The sequence below is a fragment of the Lissotriton helveticus genome, chromosome 7 (assembly GCF_964261635.1).
Source record: "Lissotriton helveticus chromosome 7, aLisHel1.1, whole genome shotgun sequence".
Taxonomy (NCBI): domain Eukaryota; kingdom Metazoa; phylum Chordata; class Amphibia; order Caudata; family Salamandridae; genus Lissotriton; species Lissotriton helveticus.
The window spans coordinates 284141544-284168522 of NC_136068.1; the positions used below are offsets into that span (position 1 = coordinate 284141544).

A 26979-nucleotide genomic window follows, 5' to 3' on the forward strand; every position below is an offset into this window, starting at 1 on the left:
AATATTAAAGAAATCTTTTTGTAATAGGGTACTGAAAAAATGTATTGATGGATGATTAATGGTATGTCTTTCTGTGGTGGTATGGTCAAGTGTTGTTTTGGTATTCCTGCATTCTCCTTAAGTAATTGTCAATCTTTTTAATTTTGAAGATCAATTCAGTGGAGATTTTGTCTCATTACTCTTGTGATCATGGTGGTTGATTGCTTAGGCACTCTGGATTGCAGAATTCTGTTAGAACTTTATAGAGTTTTTTAGAAGGGCAGTCTGCCTCTGTTATGACTCTTTTGAGGGCTCTGTCATATTAGCATAACGTGTTTTCTCCATTTGGTTGTAGTGTGTTGAGTTGTATTGTCTTTCATCTGATGCCCTTAACCCATGTGGTGTTCCTTTAGTGGTCAACCCTAGATGTGGCTTTTGTTTCAGTCTATTTTTTCAGTGCAGTTGAGATCCAGTTGTAGAAGGTGTGTATGTCTTGGAGTTGCATGATTTTTTGGGATTCTTTCAAAGTGGGTGTTGAGTTGCTGGATGTCCAGTTTTTTCCATCGTCTGTATGAATTTGTTGTTGGTTTTTGTTGTCTTTAAAGTATTGGTATTGCCAGGTGTGTAGATCATGAAAGTGATGAGGATGTGTTCTCTCCAACTTACAGGGGAGATGCCTGTATCTGTAGCTCATCCTAAGGCTGCAAATATGACATCTAGTTGTTGTAATATTCTTATTGTCAAACCTCATTTTGAGGTTTCCTAGAATGTATAGCTTTGGCCAGTCCAGATGGGTGTTGGTTACTGTATCAAGTAGGACGTCAAGTTTGCACTTGTGCATGGTAGTCTTTATATTAGCAGGAAAGAATAAATAATAGTTGGAGTGGGTGACTTCTAATCATCAAGAATTCACAGGCGTCCTTGGAGAGGTTTCCAATTATTGGTATTTGTAGAGTTTTTTTATGGATGACTGTCAGCCCTCCTCATATTTTGCCAACACTATTTTTGTTGTTGATGATGTTAAAATCAGGAGGGAGGCTTTGTGGCATGTGGATGCAGAATCTCCGCTGAACCATGCTTCTGTACCAAAGGTGAGGTCTAGTATTGTTTCTTTGACTCAAATATTTTAAAACGATTTTAGTTCAGGGATATTTCATTGAATAGCAGGCATTTTAGTTGTTGTGTTTCTTTCTTTTCCATGTCTGTAGCATGAGTGGTGCTAGAGGGACATAAGGCATTTTGATATGGCTGGTGTATTTTGGGGGTGTATTGTGCTTGTGGCCTTTAGTGGAGGTGGAAGATAGAGTGGTTAGAGAAAATAGGACTTTAATGTATGTTTTTCTCTGTTTGGGCTTTTTGTGGTTGGTTATTGTGTTGCGACTGATGTGTTGTCTGATGATTAGTGGAGAGTGTGGAGAGTTGTGGTGGGAAGGTGTGATTAAGGGCCTTGTGATAAAACATTTGTTCCTTCCCTTGATTTTTAGTTTCCTTCTGGCAAGTGAGATCATGTCTTCAAGGTATTTGGGTTATTTGGGTTGTGGCTATTGAATTGTTGTATTGTTACCAATAGGTTGTGTGGTGTTGGTGTTGTGGTTACTTTTGTTTTAGAAAAGGTCCATGGTTGATGGAATATTTTATTAATACTTAAAATCACTCAGCGTTTGTATATGAGGGGTGTGTATTTACTACAGGAGGAGTTTTAGGGATTATCAGTTGATAAAGATTTTGTGAAAGGTTACTTTCCTAACATTCTTATGGTGGCCTAGGCCCTTTTGAGGCACTAACAGGACCAAAACGTCAACATCCTTAACCTGTTGTTCTCTATGTGGATTCCCTAAAACCTCTTGGGTCAAATAGGGCTAGTGATTAGGTCACCTTGGACCAATAGGAAACTTAGCCCTAACAATACAAATCTAGCCCTACACATCAGGTACAACGGGAGATGACAGCTGAGTGTGGCAACGTGAAAGAAAGCAATGTACACTTTTCTGACAGCAAATGTTCTGCAGAGGCAAGTTCTGTCCTCTAATATTTTGCCTTTTAGAGCAAAAATGTGAAGCTTAAAGAGTTTATCTGATTACACCAGGTCACTAGGCATTACAAACCTGTACAAACACTTGTGCATCCTCACCCTTCAAGTGGTCCCCTTCCAAGTCAGCGCTTTTGGGACAAATTGGCAACTTTTTTATTAGATAAAGTGGAAGCTGTGTACAGTGACTCTGATCTTATTAGACCCTCACGGATCACTGAAAGAATATCGACGGACAGAATATCGACCATCAAAAATATCGTTGAGAAAATATCGACTGTCAAAATATCGAGTTTCTATCTACAAACAGGTAAGTACAAAAATATTGAGTTAAAAATATCGTTTACAAAAATATAGTTGTAAAAAATATTGTATTTACTAAAAACAGTGTTAAATTAAAATAATATTAATAATAATTACTAAAATATACTTAAAATTACTTAAATTAACTTATAATAATTAAATAATTAATGAAAGTTAAATAAATATTTTTTTATTTCATATTTATTAAACATATATATATAGTAATAAAATATAATAAAATAATACTCAAAAACTGAAAACTGACCCTGAACCCTAAAAATACCCCGTTACCCAAAAACTGAAAACTGACCCTGAACCCTAAAAATACCCCTTTACCCAAAAACTGAAAACTGACCCTGAACCCTAAAAATACCCCTTTGCCCAAAAACTGAAAACTGACCCTGAACCCTAAAAATACCCCTTTACCCAAAAACCCAAAACTGACCCTGAACCCTAAAAATACCCCTTTACCCAAAAACCCAAAACTGACCCTGAACCCTAAAAATAAAAACGATATTACTTCACTTACCTTAAAAACGATATTACTTCACTTACCTTAAAAACGATATTTTGGCTGTCGATATTCTGTCCTGTCGATATTTTCTCCAAACGATATTTTGGAGTCGATATTATGTCCAAACGATATTTTGGAGTCGATATTATGTCTGTGTGACCGACCCTCACAGGATCAAGATGATGAGTCCATCCCTTTGACTGTCAATAACGCAGAGCTTTGTAATTTTTCCCTTTTAACAGTGGATCAGGTGATTGATTTAGTTAGACATACAAAGTCGGGAGCCCCTCAGACCCTTGCCTACCTAGGGCTGTACACAAGGCAATTCATAAAATAGTTCCGGTTCTTACAACATTGTGTAACACCATCATTAAGGAAGACCTTTTTCCAAAGGAATTGAAAAAGACTTCAGTTCTTCCTCTTTTGCAGAAGCCAACTCTGAACCTACGATAGAGCATAGGTTACATCCTATCTCCGGGTTACCATTCCCTGCAAAGGTTATAGAAAAATATCTTAACAGAACTCTGACAGATTATTTAGAGAAAAATAAAATACTGAATGAAGTAAAGTTTAGTTTTAGGTCAAACCATAGTACTGAGACTGCACTGGTAGCCGTCTCAGAAGAAATATGATCCATCATCGAGTAGTGGGGGAAGGCCGAGGTGATCTTTTTGGATCTCTCTGCAGCCTTAGATATGGTGAGCCATGTGGCCCTGTTAAAGCGGCTGACAGATGCTGGGATTTCTGGATCAGCCCTCGGTCTCCTTGACTCTTTTTTTAGAAGGTCGCCAGCAGAGGGTGGCCCTTGGGGAGTTTAATTGAAAATATTTTTCCCTGCCTTGTGGGGTCCACCAGGGGTTATCTCTCAGCCCAATGCTTTTCAATATCTATGTGGCCCCATTAGCCAAGCGTATCCATTCTTTTGGCTTTACCACTGTAGAGTATGCTGATGATACTTAGCTTGTGGTGTCGATTTCCAGAAACGTGAAGGAGGTGGTGGACTGATACAACAGATGTATGCTAGCAATCGATAGATGGATGAGTGGAAACTGTTAAAAATTGAACTCCCCAAAAAACCGAGGTCCTTCATTTTGGAAAGCATGTTGACTTCTGGAATCATTCACAGGGGCCTAAGTCTCTTGGTTCTCTACCCATTGCATTTCCAATGGTAAGAAACGTAGGTGTCATCTGTGATGCTGAGCTGTCTTTTCAGTCTCAGCTAAACAAACTGTCGTCAACTTGTTCTTTTCTAAGAATGTTGAAGAAAGTGTTACCTTCCATCCCCCTAGATCTGCAAAAATCAGTGATTATCTCCCTAGTACTATCAAGGCTTGACTACTGTAATGCCCTGTATATGGGTATTGAACAGAGATCACTAAACAAGCTACAGATGTTGCATTATACAGCTTGTCGACTACTGAAAAACATCCAAAGTTCAAGTCAGTAGCAGTCAAACTGGTGGAGCTTCATTGGCTCTCAGTAAGGAAGAGGACTGCCTTTAAAGCTTTGTGCCTGGCAGCACAAGGAATATTCGAAAACTACATTCAGATGGTACCCTCCCAAATGATTCCTAAGGTCAGCCATCTCAAGATCAGTGATTGTGTCCAGGATCAAGGAAGTGGCATGGGGTGGTCATACTTTTGTCCATAATATTTCACATGCAATTTTTCGAATAGCCTGCCCCAGCATCTAAAAAGTCCGACTAATTTTCCTCTGTTTTCTGAAGCATTTAAAACATGGTTATTTTCTCTCTTCTTAAAGTATGGTAGCCCGTAGTGTTGGTTATCGATGGTTCTCTGGCTGGACGTACAGTTATACTTATACATCAAATCATTCCCTAATTGGATTTACTTCCAAACTAATTTTAACCTATCTCATCTCCAATGTTCTCCAAAACTATAAGAGTTAGTCCTCCTCATAACAATCACATAACATGATACATATTTAGCCATATTTAGAAATTTGGACTAGTACGCAGTATTTCAGACCTTCTAGAGACAGCTTATTGACTCATCAAAGTGCCATGTAAACCTGACCTTAACAGGAGCTGCACTGGTAATACTACTTTAACAAAGCAGATTTTGTCAAGGACAGGACATCAGGGTTCACATCCCATCAAAGCTCTTATTCCAGTATTTGCAAAAGCAAGACGTGGGGAAACGTTATAATCAGACTGACTTTTCTCATGAAAGCACAGCACATTAAAAGGAAGGATTCTTTTCCCTTCGGTGTGGGAAACTTTGTCTGTTATTTAACTTACTCTGCTTTGAGTTGCCCATCAATCAGGCCACTGCCTTCTGCCACCAAGATGCAGTCATCCACTGTCAGCATGAGAGGATTTAGAAATTTGACCTCCACGTTCACTTTCTCATAAACAATAGGCTGATCCTGGAACTGCAAACGAAACATGGGAGACATATTTAGAGACAGAGAAAGAAATCTGTAGAACAAATATATGTGCAGCATGGAAGTCTAGGGTAGCTTCCAATAGAGGAGGTATGGACATATAATTAAGGTGATAGCCTGGAACCATATGAGCAGAGTTTTAATATACACTATTACACATGAACAAATTCGGTGGTTCTAGCAAGTGACGATTTTCTTTCTCTGTGTCTCAATTTCCTCTTAATTAAACATTGGCACTCTCTTCGATCAGGCTCATTCCAAGTAGTAAGACCTCCTTCTAATAAATAGTTGTGTTTACAAACCTATTGAGGACCATAGGAAATGGGTTGCAAATATAAACAATTGGAGGTGTGAACATGTCATTTTCAGGCTGTGAAGATTATGGTGCATGGATTGGGGGATTCAAAGTAACTGCAGAAATAGATAATACTAATGAGCTGTGGTTATTAGTGCAGAGTTGATCTCAGTAATAATGTCCAGTATCCAGTTCAAGCATAAGAAGATTTGAGATCACATTAGCACCAGTGTGACCTAAAAGCTTTGGAACTGCAGTAGGATTAAGCAGTAGTTGATACACTGTCACTAGACCAGACACAGTTTGTGCATTTTGAGGATGACTGTTGTGTCAGGGATGGCCCCTTGATGATTTGCACAGCATACCTGACCCAGTTGTGGTTTGACCGTGGGTGCTGCATGGGGTTGATTATCTCCTGCAGTGGAAGGTTTGGGGCTGGAAAGTGAATCAGAAGGTTTCTTTGGCTACATATATTTTATTACAGGCCTGCAATGGAAGCATTCTGTGACTGATGAGGTCCCAACCTCCCTCCTGTGTGCTCTGGGCAAATCGAGAGTGCAGCAGGAGTATGAGCAATGTATCACCCACATGTTTGGGTGAAAAAATACAGCTCCAACCTCCTGTGACGCTCACACAGCCTCTTCTTTAGCTGCTGGTGGTTCACACACATCTCTCGGAGCTGCACTCCTTGCTTTTAATGAGATAGAAGCCCAATCAGCCATTGAAAACTAGAAAAACTTAAACTTAAGGTTCGTTTTTGAAAATTCTGCATTTCAATAACAAACTATTTTGGGGACTATTTTCGTAGTATTTAGGTTTTTGATTGCTAAAAACGTAACGTAAAACTGTATGAACCTTTTCTGCATAAGAGGTTAGTCACATTGCAATTATTGTGTTGCGCTGCCAACAGACACTCAAGCTGTACTGAGAGCCCTTGTAGGGCGAACTCGCTTTTAGCTAAGAGTTCTAGGTTTCCTGGAACATGAATATTAACAAGGAAGACATTGGCTCGTGGTTCCTAGTGAAAGGTGGCAAATGCTGGGACGGAGCCCTGCTCGGGACATCAGACCTCTATCCGAGCATCCAAAATCGTAGTATGCAGGCGTTTTAGTGCATGCATTTATCCATGATATTAATGTCTGCACCCTCCAATGTTGGCAGCTTGCAAAAGCAGGTAACAAACATATAATGATTTTCATCCACAAAAAAAATCGCACATTATTTGTGCATACAAAGTTTTTTCCATTTTACCTTCGTAAAAAGTTGCATTCTGTGCTATGTGATTCATAATTATAATTACAAAATCGACTCTTGTACATTGTAAATTTAGGGCCTGATTTATATCTTTGTGGAAAAGGAACTCTGTCGAAATGGCGAAAGAGGTTCCTCCCTACCATTACTGTGGTGCACTCACAAGCTGATTTAAATTCGGATGGACCATAGTTTACCAACGGGGCAAACCACTCCCTCTCTGCTGTGGGTAAGCTATTCCAAAGACCCCACTGAGTAAGAGCCTTCTGAGGTTTGCCTGTATGTATGTCCACAAAACTGAGATGGGTCGACATACAGCTGTTTTTCAATGCCTGTCAGCGCCAGGAAAAACCTGGGGTTAAGGGTCTCTGAAGTGCTCACATTCCCATCGCCATGAGAAGAAACTCCCATGGCGAGGGGGGCATTTATTATTTTGTTAATTTCGAAAAGAAAATCCCACTTTAACATCTGCTGCATGACTGCCTAACTCTAATAAAAATATTTCATGAACATTTTTTTTTACTTTGACATACAGCTCTGTCATGTTTGACGGATTCGTCTGGCAAATTTACAATGCATTGAAAGGAACCACCATCATGTTTGAAATGTCCACTGAGCCAGCGGGGTTTCATAATCTGGCAGGCGACACCTCTGTCAGGGAAAATGAGTCATTTACTCCAATGACCGAGCGGAGGACAGGCCATCCACCCAATTATAAATCAGGCCCTTAGTCTTTCCATAGGTAAAATTAGTTGCACTGATTTAAGAATGCGATGTGTTCTGTGCTTTGGGACCAATGTGCTACAAAAGGACTCACTTTAATGTATTTAGTATTCTATAGTTTAGACGAGACTCCTAAATCCGAATTTATTTGAACTTGTTTACCTATACAATGTGAAGATTCTTTCTCTCGCTATACTCTGTACTTCTATTAGCTCAACTCTTCTATAGTGCTCTGAAGTGGCCCTTTCTGTGAATTATGAGCACTTTACAAAACCCAAATAAATTATTAATAAATAAACAACTTTGAATATTCTCTTGAAATTCTATTATCATAATTTGACAAGATTGAAAATTGAAGGAAATTCCATAGAGTGTTCAAGTCTATATGAAAAGGTGTCATCTCATGAATAAAAAAATGATATGTCTAGTCTAAAATTTGTGTCCCCTGACCTCAGGTTACCATTTCTCATAGTAAATTTACCCTGATGTGCACGGCCGGGTTGTCAAGTGAGATGTCTTTCCGCACTAGCACTTTTTCTCCATTCGAAACTTCACACAGCGCTGTCATTGAAAGCATAGAGTTGTTGGCCAAATACCTTCCATATTCTGTGTAGTATATCACTAATGGAATATTGGTCTCTGCAGAAAACAAATTCAATATATCAAATTATTGCCATTTTACAGCTTTCATTTTCAATACAGAAAATAATTCTTAGATTTAAAAAAGGCATTACGTTGGGTTTGTATTGATCCTCAAATATGTGGGTATTTATCTGTTCTGTTTAACACTAATGTATGGATGGACATTTGTATTCACTTACTATGTTGGCTGCTGCTGGCTAGTTGCAATTCCAGTGTATTTCCCATAATGTTCCTAATGGCTCCAGCTGATTGTGCCCTATTCTCCCATGGCTCCCTTGTTCATCCTTCCCACTTTATTAGAAGTTATATCAAAATTGAGCACCTTCTTGTTTCACCCTTTAACTCCACACATTACTTTCTTTTCAGTACCTTTTGCTGGTGATTACTGATATATCTTCCTCCCTGTGGTGTCCTTTATTCTAAACCCCTAGAGTACACAGATAGTGGGCAATGATGGATCTCATTGTAGGTACATTTTCAGTTTTAGGGCTCCTAATCGCCTCCACTGTCATTTTAACAAGACTCCATTTCACATCAGTTTCACATCTGTGTATTATCTATCTTGTTATGCAAACTTACCTCCTTTTGGACCAAGAGTAACAAACTTGTTATCTGTGAAAATGTCTTGTATGCGTCTTCCAGTGTAGAGGATGGAGGAGCAGCTTATTTTCACCTGCACTTTTTTGGTCTCAGGAGACAGGTTTTTGATATTCAATGTAAGGTTGATATCCTCCCCAACCATGGCACCGGATGTTATCTTGAACTTTCCAGAGATAGCAGGGGCTCCAGCCTCTCCAGCCCGGGTTGTTGTCCTGGGCTGTAGTTCCCTAACCCGGTTACGCAGTCTCGGTGGGGTATTAAGCTCCTCCACATCCTCGTTCGCCATGCTTCCATTCATTTGACGTCTACGGAGGGCTTTGTTGAACACTTCTCTTTCTTTCTCAGAGCCTAAAGGAGAATAGAGATTTTAAATTGACTAGCTTGCCATTCTATGCCCTTGAGTGTTGGACAGTGGCATAGAGTGGAGTAGATTTTTGCAGAGTGGAGTGGTATAAAGTGGAGTGGCATGTCGTAGAGTAGAGTGGAGTATCACGTAATACAGTGGCGCGTCATAGAGTGTCTAAGAGTGTAGTGGAGTAGATTGGAATGTCACAGAGTGGAGTGGCATGTCATAGAGTGGAATGGCCTATCATAGAGTGGAGTGGCATGTCATAGAATCCACTGGCGTGTCGTTGAGGGGAATGGTGTGGAGTGTCATAGAGTAGAGTGGAGTGACGTGTCACAGGGTGGCATGCCGTAGAGTGTCTTAGGCTGGATGGCCAAAGAGTGGAGTGGCATACAGTGGAGTGGGACGTCGTAGAGTGGAGTACTGTGTAATGTCGTAGGGTGGAGTGGAGTATCGTAGAGTGGGGTGGGGTGACATGTCATAGAATGGAGTGACATGTCATAGAGTGGATGGTGTGTTGTAGAGTAGAGTGGAGTGGGGTGTTATACAGTGTCGTAGAGTGGAGGGGCATACAATGGGGTAGAATGATGTAGATTGGAGTGGTGTGTTGTAGAGTACAGTGGAGTGGCGTCTCATAGAGTGGCATGTCACATAGTGTGCTAGAGCGGAGCAGAGTGCAATGCCCCAAAATGGAGTGGCCTGTCATAGAATGGAGTGGCGTCTAGTAGAGTGGAGTGGTGTGTTGTAGAGTGGACCGGCATGTCCTAGATTGGAGTGGAGTGGAGTGGAATGTCATAAAGTGGAGTGGCGTGCTATATGGTAGAGTGGAGTGGTGTAGATTAGAGAGGCATGTTGTAGAGTAGAGTGGGGTGGCGTCTCATTGAGTGACATGTCGTAGTTTGATAGTGGAAGGGCATAGAGAGTGGTAGCGTATAGTGGAGTGGCATGTTGCAGAGCGGAGTGGAATGTCGTGGAGTGGAATGGTATTCAGTTACATAGAGTGGAGTGTCATAGAGAAGAGTGGCATGTTATACAGTGGAGTGACATGTCGTACAGTGTTGTAGAATGAAGTAGAGAGGCGTAGAGTGAATGGCCATAGAGTGGAGCAGAGTGGAGTGGCGTATAGTGGAGTGGCATGTTGAAGTGTTGAGTAGAGTGGAGTGACGTGTTATAGTGTGGCATGTCGTAGACAGTCATAGTAGTGTCAGAAGGTGGAGAGGCACAGACTAGAGTAGAATGTTGTGGAGTGGAGTGGAATAGGGTGGAGTACCATGTTATGGAGTAGAGTCGAGTAGCGTGTCATACCATGTTGCGTTGTACAGTGTTTTAGAGAGGAGTTGAATAAAGTGGTGTGGATTAGAATGGAGTAGAGTGGAGTAGTATGTCGTAAAGTACAGTGGAGTGAAGTAGACTGGAGTGGTGTAGAGGAAGTCCCATATAGTGTGGTAGAGCACAGTGGAGTGGAGTGGCAAAGCATAGAGTGGAGTAAAGTGCAGAAGATTGGAGTGACTGTTGTAGAGTGGAGTGGCGTATAGGGGTGTGTCATAGAGTGGTATGGAGTAACATAGGTGGAATAGATTGACATAGAGAGGAGTTTTGTGATATGGCGTGTTGCAGAGTGTAGTGGCATGTCGTAGAGTGGAGTAAAGTGGTTTGTCAGAGATTCTGTTTTGTATTATGCAATTATTTGTTTATTTTAATAGGTACTGTGGTACTTCCTAGATAGCTGTGAGAAAGTACCTCGGTACTTCATACTCTTTTTAAAATATATATGACAATTAAAATACTTTTCCCTACTTATACATATGGTGATAAAATGTCTAATTTCCTGCTCTAGATCACATAAGCAGTAATAAAACTTTATTTCAAGTTCAAACTCATAACAAAGACAAAGTGTGGTCTAAACAATTTAGCAGCCTTTTTATTTTGTAATGGCTTTCATGGATCAATAATATTGTGTTTTGTCATTGGTATGAACTGCGGTATACAGGAAATGTACTGTAGTTTACTGATGCCCAATATATCACTACGTTCCTGTCCCTTATTACTCAAAAACTACTGAATGAGTTTACATCAAATACCCAAAAGGACCCTTTCAAACACCATTGTTCTATATTGCTGCCAAATTTCATGTAAATCCTTTCACCTATTTTGCTGTTACATCTGAGTGAAAAGTGAAAATGTGTTTTGGGAACACCTCTTTTTTCTTTGCACCTTCTTGACTAATCACCACACAACTTGAAATCATCAGCCAATGTAGAAAAAGGAATAGATCTACCAAGTTTTGATTATAGGCAACATAGGAACATTTATGAAGAACTTCTGAGTCACTATTAAAATAGAGTGACAATTGATAAGCATGTGTAATTCTTTTTACCTTCTGGATATTTGTAGGTACCAGTGACATCAACGCGCTCATTGCTGCCGACAGCCTTGGTGCTCATCATCTGGCCAACATAGTAGGTATCTGAATATACTCTCTCCTTCCTGTTGGGACCATAGTAAACCCAGTTGGCACGGTCAGCATTCACCTCTGCAAAAACAAAGGGCGCGTCGTAGTTCAGCTGAATGTCCCCTTCTTTGATGGCCTTGATGGAGGTAGGACCACAGCGAAATAACCCTGCAGCAAATATGAAGTGTGAAGTAAACGCTCCTGCATTAGGAGTTGTACAGCAGTACACTGATCAAAATCAAGGATGCATCAATGAGCCACAAGTTTTCATTCTTTTTTAATAATTCGCTAAATAACTATATTTTTCCTCGTAAAATACTAAATTCAGAACTGTTTTAAGGGTTCGAATATTCATGAAGTAGAGAATACACACATGGAGTTAAAATCGATTATTCATATGTATGATACATTTTGTCTACTTATTTCTACTGCATAATGACATTTTTAAATGTATTAAGCTAGTAACTTAAGTAAGAGTGCAATCCCCTATTAGGTTATCTGCCTATTGGACTTTGAACTTTGAATCCCTGATTGCAGAACATCAAGTATAAAACTGGAAAGTAAATGCAAACAGAATGTCAAGCGTGTTATAATATTTTAATGGAATCCTCAGTGCGCCCACATCCATGACAAGGTATGATAAGGTATTAGTACACTCCTGCTGCTAAGTATTCTGGTGGTGAAAAATCAACTTTAACACCCACTACTAATGACAAGGGGTATATGTGTTAGCGTACATTGCTCCATGAAGAAACATGCCATTAACATGAGTGTGACTTTTTTTGAATCACTTGAAAGTTTTCACATTCTAGCCTCCTGAGATTTCAGAAGTCATACATACTGATGACAATGTGGCATCTGCTAGAACTCTGAGGTTACCTTGACTTTCCTCCTGTGGAGTTGAGTCTAGAACCTGCCATCCGTCATAGAAATGTCCCAGGTCTCGCCGAATAAACCAGGATTCATTCCACATATGGAAATTCCTGTAGGGATAAAAACGCTAAGGGCTCATATTGAAGTCACATGAACAGGTACACATATAATCACCTGGCAACAAGATGTCAATATCACTGAAATGCAAAAACTTGTTGTAATTACTATATGGAGATGAATATTAATGTTGGAAAGTGGGTAGTAGTGATAAGTAGGGACTTACCACTAGGAATAAGGCCATAAACACAACAAAAGGTTCAGTCAAGGTCTCACTTGGTAGGTGGCAATGAGCAGGCAGGTGTAACTTAGGAGACAGGTGTGTAAAGCATTTAAAAACACCAATACATTAAATAAGTAAGACACAACACACTCTTGGTGGAGATGATGCAGGTGGGCTCTGTTAACCTGTTTCTTGCAGGGAGTCCACTCCGTAATCCTTCTTGAAGTAAGGCAAAGTCGTTAGAGCTGCAGCCCCAGAATGAGCAGCAGGTGTAGTCCTGCAGATGCTGATTAGGTTTCCAGCAGGACAGTCCTTCTTCTCCTTGTAGTTTTAGGCAGCAGACCTGAGATGCTTGGAAACTGATCTATATTTATGCTGTGTGTGTTCTTGTGCATCAAATAGGGGAGCACCCCTGAACAATGGGATGCAGGGTTCCACCCAGCTGTATGACCACTTCCTCCAACGTGTGGCATATTCTTGCCCCAGAAGGCAGTATTCTTTCAAAAGCCACCATGGAGAAATTCTCTGCCTGGAGGTTAAATCAGGCTAAGCCAACCCTACTGGCGTTGCTAAGATTCCCTAATATTCCCCTTCTATCACAATCTCTAATCTTATTATAGGGCTCCTGGGTGGCTGGGGTTGCAGGATGTGGTGGTGAGGCAGTGCTGTCCTAAAGTACCATTTTCCCTTTGAAGACCAGTTTGGCCACCCCACCCACATCCCGCATTTACTTCCGCAGCTTCAGTTCTTCACCCACATGAAATCCATTGTCTCTCTAGCAGGTCTTTCGGGCAGTTTGGCTCAGCCTGACAGAGGCTAGCCAGTCAGCAGTGGGCCGCTGGAAGGCTGGATTCTGGCTCACATAAAAGAAAGTGTAATAACTTATTTTCTGTGATAGTTATTATATATCTAACAGTGGCAAGTTGTTGGATTTATCGTAACTATAATTATAAGTCCTTAAATGACATTTAGTTCTCACTCCTGTCAATATTTATACTTAAATAAAATATTGCAATGTTAGCTTCTAGTTTGACAGTTTTTCCCTCACCAGAGTTTATAAAACATATTTTAATGTGTCCATGCTTATAATTACATGGCATACCCCTGGGGTACCCAGGGATATCTTAGGGGTCACATATGTAAAAATAGGGTAGATTACTACTTTGGAAGTGCCTTTAATTCCCAAGTCGAATTTGCTTATAATTCAACTTTAAAAGCAGCCTGCACGGAGGGCTGGCTTTTAAAATGACAACAGCCACCACAGTAGTGCACACTTAAGTAAGTGCATTAAGTGTACTGGGCCTCTAAAACTACATGCGCTACCATATACTAGTGAGTTACAGGTCGGTTCTCAGTACCAATAGAATTATACCTAATTACCATGTACTTTTAATCAGAGCACAGGCCCTGGTTTTGGTTAGCAGAGCCCAGGGCACAGGCAGAGTCAGAAAACCAGCATCTAGTAGCCAAAATGGTGGCAGAAAGTGTGGGGACACTGCAAACAGGTCCTGATTTCTCACAATTAATATATAGAATTATATTCTTTATGGAGAATGCCTAAATACAAATAATATCTTTATAAGTATTCTATTGCTTTGTAGTTTGGCTTATAATATTCATATATCGCTGTAGGGATGCAAACTATAGTTACAAATCCTCTTAATACAATTTTAATATAGTAGCTATGGCTGTAATAGTAAAAAAGTATTTCATTAGGTATATGTGAGAATTTAGTAGGAACTGTGTAGCTTTCTGGGTTACATCTGTCTTTCCTTGCACCTTATGGGGACATCCTCAGAAAATGTGTATATTAGTATGAAGTAATTTCAAAATTGTCCCAAATGTTGTTCCACTGCATGTTTTCTTCATTTCAAAGGCATGAATTTAATGTGAAAGTTTAAATTCCCTCATACACCTTAGAAAAATGTTGCATGGCATGTTTTCCCTCAACTTCTGCCCCTCCTGATGTGGTTCATTCAATACTTAAATGCAGAAGTGCAATGAAGTATAAGAAAGGCACTACACATGTTCAAGAATACCCACAAAGTTATTTTTCCACGTTCACCTCATGTGCATATGTATCACCTAGGACATACACCCAGAAGAAATACCAGTGTTTGCATAGGTACCATTACAGATAATGAAAGTTTTTCTTTGTGCAAATCTAAGTAATGTACAGAAAACAGTCTGGGAAACTAGCCACCAGTTCCGGGCTATCAATTGGGGTTCCTTATATGCCGGTCTAACAACAAACCTGAGTTTACTTCTAAAAACGCTTTTCTACCTTGCGATAAAATCATGTACCGTAAAGCATTCTTTTGTTTGCAAAATTTCAGATTTACACATTTGGATAAATATACACACATAAAGTACTACCGCTGACTATAATGTATTATCTTACATCATCAACAGGAAGTATATTCTCCCTTCTAACCTCATGCATGATGGTGTGTAATGACAATGTAATAGATAGTGAGTTTGTTCAACTAACCATATGCTGTCCTTGGTGATGTCCTCTAGTAATTTGCCATTCTCATCGTAGAATAGATCAACGTCCAGGTTACCATCGGTGTTGTGAGCAGAAAGGAAGTTGGTGATTGCACGTGTGGGAATCCCCAGGCATCGTAGCACTAATAAATAAAAGGCAAGATATGACTACTCAGCAACATTTAACAATTCATAAGTTGAATGAACTTCTTCAATATGTGCATCTATGTACTTCTGATATCCTAGCGGACTACTTCTAACCACACACGGACTATTGGATTGCACTCCCACATAACTGTTGAAATTAATCAATATTTAACAAATTCAACATGCTAGTGGGATAGCTTAATCCATCGACGTACTTTCTTCAGATATTGACAAGTAACCTGCAGATGCACATTTTGCATTTTGGAAGGCTGACTACTCCTTTCATCATACTCAATAAATGTACCACCATTACTTGAAATTCGTAGTAGATTGCTACACAACCGTTTTGCAGTGGTAGATTACTCTAATTATTGTCTTTCATTCCTCTGAACATACTGGGAGAACTAATTATGCTAAACATAGCTAAGTAGATGTTACCATTTCCATCTTGGTCTATCCGGGCATCAGTCATGGAACCCGCCTTCAGCTGTTAATCACTGATTAAAATCTCTGGGTTGATGGAGTAGGTTCTGCTCTGTTATCTTCACAGAATTCTCTTGAATTTATTGTCTTCCAGGCACCACCAAGAAAACTATGATCATCAATTTCTTACCCATCATCAATATTTCACCTTTATTTCTAAAATCACAGTCAGTTATCTCAACTAACATGCAACTCTTTCTGACAGTCATCCATGTACTCAAAATGAAACTGACAAAGAGTGGGGACATATGGTGTTCAGTCACACGAGTTAAAGACAAGCTTGGGTAATTAGAATATATGTAAGAATCAACAATGAATAGTGAGTCAACTGGCAGCATTTCAGAAATGTTTGACTTGGTAAGTATGCATGTAGCAAATTGGTGCTCTGGTAGGTTAAAGAGTTCACTCATCAATGAATGCAATGCTATACGGGTGTTTTAAAAATTATTGTGTGCATAGCAAGAGTGATCTGACTAAAAAGTAATAATCTACACAAACTCATACTTTTCATAGGAAGTATACTGAAAGCGTAAATCATGTTAAAGAGCAATCAAGAAAAGTAACTGCTGGTGATTGTAAGCAAACTACTCTTTTTGCACGTTTACCACCCCTCCAGATGTTTGGTGTGACCTCCTTCTGACCGGATAGCTAGAGGGCTGTGGCCACAGATGGTCCCGCTTCACAGGGCCTAACGCTGCAGAGAGGCAAATCCAACTCACACCTTAGCCTGCCCCCTCCTTTTTGTAGGAAGACAGGCTAGCATCTCTTTGAGAGGAGGAAAAAGCATTGCCGAACAAAATTTCCAAGAGGAGTGGCTAATTATACTGGACACAACTCAAGGATGTGCCCATAGCTCTGACCCAGGGAAGAAGGCTACCAGCATTTTGGATTTGAGCAGAGAGATGCACTGTTGGATTACTTAGTGCCAACTCCAGAAAAAAGCAATGTAAAGTAGGTAGAGTTACCCTTTGGGAATTTCGCTCCCATTGGCTAGGGAGTCCTTCCCCCACACACACTCAACATTGGCATAAAGTGGCACCTCTGACTTCCAGTCTCAGAACATGGCTGCAGACAGAAAGAACAGAAGGAATGTATCTGATGTAGCTGTAGACCACAGAAATAAAGGCTGCACCAAGAATGACTTCATCTACTGAACAAAGACAGGGCTTCAGAAAGAGAAATGCTGCTTGTTAAATGTTCCGTATTAATGCACACAACGTCAGTTCAGGTAAGAGCTTTATTCAAAACACCCCTGCCAGCTCCTCCACTCAGCCCAACTGACCTCTTTGTACCGCTGTAATATAACATCCTAAGGCTGCTGGGCTTTGAACAATGAGCACTAGTCAGGTGACATCATTGACATCATGCCACAGGGTGTCACTGCTCCTGCTGTTAAACCCATGGCAAGAGACCCCAAGGACTGGACTGCTCCAACTTGTGCCAAAGACCAGTGAGTGGACCCCACTGGCTAGTTGGCTAGACTCCTGTTAAGCCTCAGGGACAAAAAAGAGAGAAAATCCCGTGCCCAGCTGACCATTTGCCATTGGACTTGCCCTGGACTCCACTGGTGTAACCATGAGATACAGTCCTAGCTGCTCCCCAGGTCCTGTCCGGGTCCTGGTGCTAGAGTGCACTCTTTCTCCCGACAGAACCACACTGAGAGCCTTGAGCAACAGATTTTGGGTCAGAGTCTGGGGATCATGGGCTACATCAACCTGTCAGTTCATTGGTAGCCTTGAACGCTGTTGAGAGCCAAGACGCTCAGTATACCACTGGACTTTGACTGTCTGCCAACATCGAAATCAAAACTGTAGTCAAGCTGCTGAGGACCTCACCGATGAGCTTGTCATTGAGAAAAAGAACCAAAAACGTTTCAAAGTACAAAGGTAAAATTTTGACCGATGCCACCACAGCACCTGCACCTCCACCGACCCCGCACTACATCACGATTGGCCTGAAACTTTGATTTTAGTATGGACCTTCATGTACGAGTTCCTAGACTGCAGCAAATAGTAAAAAGCAGTGATTTACAAAACATTTTGGAGTGACCTGCAGTGATTTATGAAAATCCTGCAAATCCACAACTTGGGTTCCCTTCGTCAGATTTTTGTCAGTCAGACAGTCAGGCAAAGAATCTTTATTTGGTCAATATTGACCATAAAATCAGATTTTTGTAATTTTCTTGTCCATCTACAGATAAAAATATTTACTTTTAAAAAAAAATCTTTTTATTAAACAAAGAAGAACAAAATTACATAAAAGAATTCTCAGGTGAATGTCATCGGTTCCAATGCACAGGTTACAGTACTGTACAGAATGAGATATTCTACATTCAATAATTAGGGTCCATCGGATTCTTGCACTGCCTCATCCAGGCCTGACATGGGCGGATCACAAATTTCTCCCCAATGACTATTCCACGCCCCCCAAATCTTACCCCACTTCCGCGGGCAACCCCGGGCCACAAAGACTGACTTTTCTCTGAACATACACCAGTCAACGTCCTCCGTCCACTTGGAGACCCGGGGCGGCTGGCTGGCACCCCAAAGTTGAGCAATAGTACGCTTAGCCACCATATACGTCAACGTAACCCACTGCTTCTGATACACACTTAAATCGGATGGTTCCCAAACATTCAACGGACATCTCCGAGCCTCTGGCCTCACCTCCACTCCCAGCACCTCTCCCAATTCGGCATGTATCCCGGCCCAGTATGTCTGTATCATGTCACAATGCCACAGTGTATGCATCAAGGTACCTTCTTCTCCGCACTCCCGCCTACAAGCTTCACTCTCAGCCCACCCCATTCGCATCAGGCGCGGCCCGTGATATAAGTCCTACGCAGGATCTTCAGCTGCATCAATTGGAGCCGCATCTGGATAGCAACTACCTTGGGGGAGGCCACTGCTTCTGTCCAGTCCTCATCATTCAACTCTAGCCCATCTGCGCTCCACTGAGATCTAACTTTCAACAATGGGTCCTTGGAGTGATTAACCAGGATTCGATAAATTAGCGATATTGTTTTCTCCGGGATATGCCCATCCAGTACCCGGTTACCCAGAGGTGACGCCTCCGGGAGATCCGTGCCCTTAGGAACATGTGCAGTAAGAGCATGCCTCACCTGCAGATAACGGAAATATTCATTCTGGTGTAATTTATATTGCTCTACAAGGGACTCAAACGTGTGAACCAAGCCTTTCCCCCACACATCTCTTATCCTAGTAATTCCAATTAGGTCCCACCTATTGAAACACTTGGTCTTCCACATACTGCCCAACTTCTCAGAATTGAACAGAGGGGTGGCCAGCATCAGTCTACCCTCCCACCCAAGACTTTTATTGGCCGCATGCCACACCCGTATCACATGAGCAGTCGGACCAGTCAGAGGAAACCTACCAGGTCTAGAATACAAGGCTCTATCAATCATCCCTCCGGGCACCTGAGCTCGGTCCATGGCGTAACCCGGGTCCCCTGGAATCCCATACACTTTATGGTTCACTGCGGCCGACTGAGAGGCCCAGTAGTACTTACGCAAATCTGGAAGCCCGATCCCACCATCATACCAAGGGAGAGTCAACTTGGCAAAAGCTACACGGGCGCTATCGCCCCAGAGGAGCTGCCTCTGGAGGGCCTCAATCTCCCTAAAATAAGCGACCGGCACCGGGTCTATTGAGTTCCGCAAAGCATACAAAAACCGAGGTAGCGCCATCATCTTGAACAAAGCAGCCCTCCCGAGCAGAGAGAGAGGAAGGGACCTCCAGCATTCCACGTCTGCCCTACACCTACTCAATGGAGCAGCCAAATTACTCTCATATCTCAGCTTCGGATCAAGCGTGATATATATGCCCAGGTACCGAAATCCCGTCGTCTCAATCCACACATGACACGATTGCCGGATCGCCAGCGGGTCACCCACCACCACAAACATCACCGACTTGGCCCAGTTAATGACCAATCCAGAGTAGCTGCTGAAGATAACAAACACATCCAGGAAAGTCCGAAAGGACTCCCTGGGCCTAGTGAGGTAGAGCAACACATCGTCGGCATACAGCGAAATCTTATCCTCCCATTCGGAAGTCCACCGCAAACCCCGGATCGACCTATCCCATCTCACCCATGCAGCCAGTGGCTCCATCGTGAGTGCAAAGAGTAGCGGGGAGAGTGGGCACCCCGCCTGGTTCCCCTCTCCAAATGAAAATCACGGGACTTGCAATTATTAACAAGCACTCTAGCTAGGGGCTTTGAGTATAACAATCGCACCCAGCTGATAAACTCGCTTCCAAAGCCCTACTTCTCCAACACAGCAAATAAATACCGCAACTCCACCCGATCGAATACCATCTAAACGTCCAAGGAGACCAACACAGTCTCCAACTCTCCCTCAGCACCTCGGCCAGCTCCCAGAGCGGTTCGCCTCCTCGATCCCTTCCTGTTGCGATCTTAGTCTTTCTGGTCCCCTCAGGTCCAAGGCCTCCACACTTGTCCACAGTCGACTGGTGCGCATGTGAGGGGGGGGCCCTACGGCAAAGTCAACTGCGACCGGCAGCAAAAATGGGGCCGGACCGGCCACTTCCGGCGCACCTACCCGTTCTTGTTCAACTCCAGCCGGGGTCGAATCTCACCCAAGACCCCGGTCACCTTCCGGTCGTAGTCCTCGAACTCACCGGCCCCACAACTCTGCAGCCCAGCATCGGAGCTGGTCGCGGAACGTCTCACTCGATGCCGCTTCCATTCTGCCACACAATTCCGGATCACCGGCACAGGATTTCAGTCAGGATGTTCCCGGTGGCGGCGGGGGTCTCGGTAGCCCCCAGTCCATCTTGGGCGCGCGCGAAGCTCCTCCATATTGAGGGAATTTTCTTGTGTTCTGTTTTTTACTTATTGACTATATTGGCCTTTGAGTTAATCCTGACTACTCTGTGCCACAACTATCCAGAACAGAGCTCAGTGTTGGTAAAAAAAAACAGACCTGATACAGATAGTGACATTATTACTTGATGAAGTTTCGCACCCACACCAACTAATAATACACTTCCTCATAGGGATCATTAAATCTGGTAAGCAGAGGGTAGTGCAATAACAGGATGAAAATAACCCTCAACTGTATTTATTTATAACACTACTTTTCATGAAGACAAGCATGTATAAAAACTATAACAAAGAAAATAAAAACAATACGCACAAACGTACAGTTTAATATTTAACCCATGAAGGTAAATTATCAAATCATGTACATAATTACAGAGTTTCTTGCCTAGATCCTTGCAGTCGAGAAATAGTTCAGCCATGCACTTCATACTTTAATTTGTTTTAGGGGCAGCCCATTCATTTCTAAACATATTCCGCAGCCCTGGTTCACCAATCCATACCATGCAACACCTATCGTAAACAATGCACCCTCTTGGTGGGCCAATGATGAGCGGTGTCTCCTTTAGCAACTAGAGGTCCCAAAGCCCCAAAGGGTCTTGGAGCTCACACCATCCCCTTCATTAATTTGTTCCAGGAGTGCCATCATGGGATTGACCACAACCATTTTGATCACTTCCTCCATAAGAATCAAGTGGATGCATGGCAGCATCGCTGTATGGTTGGGATTCATCCACATAGTATGGTGAAAGATGCCCTGCTCAGATTTTCACCTGTGAAAAGAGGCGTCAAGACCCATCTTCTCTTTGCCGAGCCTAGATGGGCTGTATAATCGGTGCAAGTATTTCAACTGAATGAGTCCTAATATCATGCAAGACGTCACTACTCCAGGGGACATCTTTGCCTTTACCCAGTCTGCCTTATCAAAAGAGCTGACATCCTTTGCCCACCTGTCGCTCAGTGTCATCAAGAGGTCAGCAGTATTAGCCACTGGTGCCAGGTAAAGTCTAGATATGGCCATTTATGGCTGAAAGTGTAATTTATGCCTTTAGAGGATAATATTCTGAGAGGTTAGTGAGGTCTTGTTGGTGGGCTTCCAGCGCCCAACGTATTTGCAATTATCAATATAATTGTGTACAAATCATATAGTATGTCTCAAGCAATGAGAGAAGGTTCTAATATGATCTGCCTCCCAAATATCCCGAGCCTGGAGACACAAGTAAGGGCCCATTCTCTAAAACCATCCAGCCTTGCTGTATTTCTCACCCTTGTGGCGTGCTCAATACCAGCAGGCCATGGTCTTCCTTGTCGCGTGGGGAGGTCCAAGTGTTTATGTGCGCAATACATGTTATGTTATGTTAAGAGACTTGTAAAATGCATGGCTGCCCCAGCAACGGGGCATCCCAGCGCAAAATCTGTAGAATAGAGTCGGATGAGAGGAGGGCAAATAGTGACTGGAGAATATCCAGGTCTTCACGGCCCTTCGAAAAGCCCAGTGGTCTTGAGTGCCCCAGATGGGAGGAGGCAGGGAATTCCAGAGAAGGGGCCATCACCCTGAAAGAGTGCCCGCCGGCTCTGGCCCTACGCACCTGTAGCACTCGGGCAAAGTTGAGATCAGCCGAGCCAAGGGCATACGTCGGAACATAGGGAAGACACAGATCACCCAAAATCATGGGGCAAAGGCCTGTAACGCACTAGATAGGGAACTTAACAAATCAGCTGAAGACTTGGAAAGGGAGAAAGGTTACTCAGATGAACCACAATTCCAACAAGAAGATGACAATCCAAAAAACAACGCGCGATGGTCAGGATTTAAGCCAATCAGCGAATTAGACATTTCAAAGATCATTTCAACTACTAAACCCAACAACCATTATAACGACCCCCTTCCAGCAAAGTGCTGGTCCTCACTTAATCACTTGTTAATCCCATCGTGGACTAAGATCATAAATACCTCGTTATCACAAGGTCAAATCCCAGACTGCCTAAAAACTGGGCAAGTCACTCCTCTTCTAAAAAAACAACTGATAACCCTTCTAATCCAAACAACATAAGACCTGTTACTAACATCCCCATCCTTGCTAAAGTTCTGGAAAAATGTGTCCAGCAACAACTGAGTCTTCACATCTCGGATTTCAATCTACTAAATGATTACCAATCAGGGTTCAGACCGAACCATAGTACAGAAACTGCAATGCTGCAAATAGTAGATGACGCATTAAGGGCTCTCGATCACAATGACACATGTCTCCTAATACTGTTGGACTTATCATCTGCGTTCGATACAGTAAATCATGCCAGAATCCTGGATAGGTTGAAAAACAGAATGGGGCTAGATGGTTTAGTACTTAAGTGGTTCAGCTCCTTCCTAGAGAATAGATCTCAAAAATTAATTGTCAACCAAACCCTGTCAGGGTCTACCAGAAAAACAATTGGAGTTCCACAAGGTTCTACGTTATCCCGGGCGATTTTCAATCTTTATGTAGAACCACTAACGGCTATACTACAAAATGCGAACATTGCATTCCATATGTACGCTGATGACACGCAGCTGTATATCAAGGTGACATCGACAGAAGATATAAAAACTATGAACCAAGCCCTTACGAGTACCCTCCAATGGCTAACCCTGAATCACCTGAAGCTAAACCCGCAAAAAACTGAATTCTTACTGATTACACCTCAGAAAAGTAAACTCAAGTCAGCAGAGTGGTCTAACTTTATCACAGCTCTAAAATGCACCCCGAAGATTGTCGACTCAACTAAATCTTTGGGAATTACTCTTGACAAAAATCTGAACATGACCGCACACATTAACACAATGGCAAAGAACGCCCGTTTCCACCTAAGCTACCTGCGGAAACTAAAACCATTCCTAAATAAAACAGATCTGAAAACAGCAGTCCAGTCACTGGTCATTTCAAGGATAGAATACGGGTGCACTACTCTGGCAGGGCTTCCTAAGGTCACAACAGCCCCTTTGAAAGCATGTCTTAATGCAGCCGCAAGACTGATATCAGGATCAAAAAAATACGACCACATCTCCCCCCATCTGAAAGTACTCAACTGGCTACCGTTCGAGGCAAGAATTCACTTCAAGTTAGCGTGCATCACCCATAATGCATTGCACCACAAAACTCCGGTTTACCTTGCACAGAAAATCACGCTGTCAGGAGGAAACAGAGGCACCAGGAGCAAAGACAATCTTCTTCTGAAACCAGCTCGTTTTTGTAAGAAAAAAACTTATGACCGAGCAGACTCTGGGGCAGCACCACGAATTTGTAACGCTCTCCCCCCTAGCATTAGAAGAATTCCATCAACTGCAGCATTAAAAAAAGAAGCAAAATTGTTCTATATGGAAAAATTTCTACAATGAGTCCTGGCAGCAGTACCTATAGATATAATCTCTCCATATTTGTTCCAATCACACACCAGCATCTCTCTTCACTCACTTGAGAGGGTACATCTGTAACACATATGGTGGTGTGATTTAATGTGCTTCTTTGATATATTTCTTATACGCTTCCCCGAAGTGTACTGTTGTAAAGAGTTTGTTTGTTTTCTGCAATTTATGGTTCTTAATGGTTCTATTATTGAAACATCTCTGTAAAGCGCTCTGATACCCCTCACAGGGTCATGTTCGCGCTATAAAAACACAAAATAAATAAATAAATAAATATGAGTGATGCAGAGAGCCTTGAAAAGGATTCTGTGATCTATAGGAAGCCTTCCCCTTTTGTATCGCTTTGTTCGCCCTAAGTGTGGCAGGGTATGCTCAGACGTGAGTCCCTTGCTCACCTGGCCACTGGATTCAAGATAGCCTGGCTGATGAGGATTATGAATCCGAAACCGGTCCCAGGATGCTTGTTTCCGGTCCAGGGAAGACATGGCTTGGCAGTTCGGGCTGGACTGTTCCCATGAGGCACAGGGTCAAACTGATTTGCATATAGCCATGTCTGAACTGGGGTGGCCGAGTGAGCTAAAGAATGGTGATGGATTAAACCCAGATCAGTTGACTGGGGGTGAGTGTTTGATTTGCTCAAATGCTCCGTCCATCATCCCCTTTTGTATAGCAAAGAAAGCCAGGCACATGGGAGTGTTTGGCGAGGGCAAAGAGGGTCCGGGCAGCGGTATTCTGGGCTCACTATAGCCTTTTAGTCACAGACTTGCTAGAACCGAGGAGCATCGCATTGCAGTAGTCCAGCCTAGCCAGAATGGTAGATTGAACTATGATCTAGCGAGTATGGGCATCAAAGATTCCTAAAATAGGTTTAAGGGAAGGAGGAGCCAAGCCGGCGTCTAAGATGGCCGCCCAGCCCCTCGGCTCCGAGTACCATCTCCTCCCGGGTGTACATTCTGCTTGATATCCTGATCCACAAAGGTACACACGGGTACATGAACAGTTCCGGCTACTTATGGCGCAATCCCGAGGTTCGTGCCTGCTTCCTACGGGGAGAAACAGCCAACGGCGTTTGCGGCCCGCGGCAGCCCAAAGACTGGGGACTCGACTAGATTGAAGGGCCGGTCACCGAGCGAACAACAGCGGCCACCTGTGGCAGGGAAGGGCCGGTCGGCTCCGGCGCGAAAAGGAACGGCCGATTCTTGGCACACTCACTCGGATCGATTGGGGGCAGGAATCGGGGATAAGCCTGTCTTTGTGCCCCTGAGTAAAGTGTATATTTGCTGGAACTTTGCTCGCTTGCCGCCGGGGAGTGTTAGGAGACCCCGTCCCGCGAACGGCGGGAGAATCCCGATTTTTTTGCCGAGCCGCGACCAAACAGTGCTGATTCCACCGGTGGCTGCGATCTGGTTGCACTTTAACGGTTTCGGCGGCCCTGATGTTGGTTCCATGACGCCCGATGCCCCACTGCGTGTGTCTCGGCCCCGATCCAGGATGGTGCTGCCCCGGAGCATAGCGAGGGGAGCAGAGTGCAGCTTCTGGAAGACCGAGACCCGACCTAATGCGCACCATATGGAGACAGAGAGCATGACAAAAGGGGGGCACGGAGCAGAGCTACACCTTGGCGATCTTCTGGCGGCCTTAGCTGACCTTCGCGACTCTCTGGAGCAGGATACCCGATCACTGGGGAGTAAAATCGATGATGTGCTTTCTGCGGCGGAGCGAATGAGATCGGATGGTTCGTGGACGCAAATCGAGCTGCCTTATTTAGTACCCAGATGCAACAATATGGCGTCGGACACTGATACCGATGAATCTGAGACACATACTCTCGAGCCATTTCCAGTTAGTGATGTCGGAGACCTGGGACTATCTGTGGGCCTTAGCCTGGAACCGAGCGATGGAACTTCTCTCCATGTCATGCTGTTAGTATCTCTGGTTCTGCTCCAGCCGTGCTTGGACATTGAGACATTCTCCCCCTGCTCTGTTTTGACGATCGAAGTGTGGCAGTCATGTTTTTGTGCCAGGTTGGGACCATCGTACTGGCAGGGAATGGGCTTGGCTGAGGTCCGGTCACATCGACGCACTGCAGACTTGCTGCTTTTTGGATTTGCTTTGGTATTCCGATTCCCTATGACTATGGATTTAGAGTGCGATATTTTGGTGGGCCATCGCGGTATGAGCAAGACTGGACAAGGATAAATGCTGTTTCCTCCGTGTTGATATTTGCTGATTATGGGTTCGTGAGGGATGGGCGACATATTGTTTTACTTAATGACAAAGTGGGCTGCTTCTGTACCTAGTGAATTGTTCTATTGTACTGACTTGAGCAAATGTAGTTTACATCCTGTGCACACACAATTCTTGCATGAGGGAGAGGCCGGGGGTTTGCTATGGGGCTCCTCCCCGTTTTTCACTTCTTTCCTAGTAGTTGTAGACTAGAACCCCTTGTTCTTCTCTTTCTCTTCCTCTCCCTTTCATAGACTTCGGGGTTCATCCTTTCTTTCTTCCCTCTCTTGGGTTCTTCTTTTAGTTTAGGTGGGTGGTAGTTCTCTTTCTCTTTCTTCTAAATTTCGGGTTCCATACAATGGGCGACAGGCACGCTGCTGAGGGGGAGGCCGTAGCCGGAGGCAGGGGTGCAGGGTGGGGGGTTAGGGGAGGGGTACTCTCTGTTTTCTTTCCCTATTTCAGTCTCTAGGGCCCCTTTTTCTCTCTTGTTCTGCTTGGCTTTTTCCTTTCTTTTTCTCCTATTCCTATCCTTTGGGATTCCGAGTGGTAGGTGGCTTGCTGTATGTTCCTATGGTTCAAATTACAAGGATGGATGTCATCATAATGTTCTCAGCTACAGCGGGCGTGTGATGCATTGGGGGGCGTAATGTACTATTTACTGTTTATCCTGTTTA

The 26979-nt window shown here is 43.1% G+C and overlaps 1 protein-coding gene across 1 annotated transcript in view; it reads right to left on the bottom strand.

Moving 5' to 3' along the window:
- Nucleotides 1-26979, bottom strand: part of LOC144768428 (protein-glutamine gamma-glutamyltransferase E-like) — a 154559-nt gene that overhangs the window by 21432 nt on the left and 106148 nt on the right. Inside the window, exons 7-12 of the mRNA XM_078652074.1 lie at nucleotides 15185-15323; nucleotides 12420-12523; nucleotides 11466-11708; nucleotides 8722-9090; nucleotides 7982-8139; nucleotides 5086-5219 (exon numbers count right to left, since the gene is read on the bottom strand). Coding sequence (XP_078508200.1) covers nucleotides 5086-5219; nucleotides 7982-8139; nucleotides 8722-9090; nucleotides 11466-11708; nucleotides 12420-12523; nucleotides 15185-15323 — 1147 coding nt within the window. The remainder of the gene's footprint in view (nucleotides 1-5085; nucleotides 5220-7981; nucleotides 8140-8721; nucleotides 9091-11465; nucleotides 11709-12419; nucleotides 12524-15184; nucleotides 15324-26979) is intronic.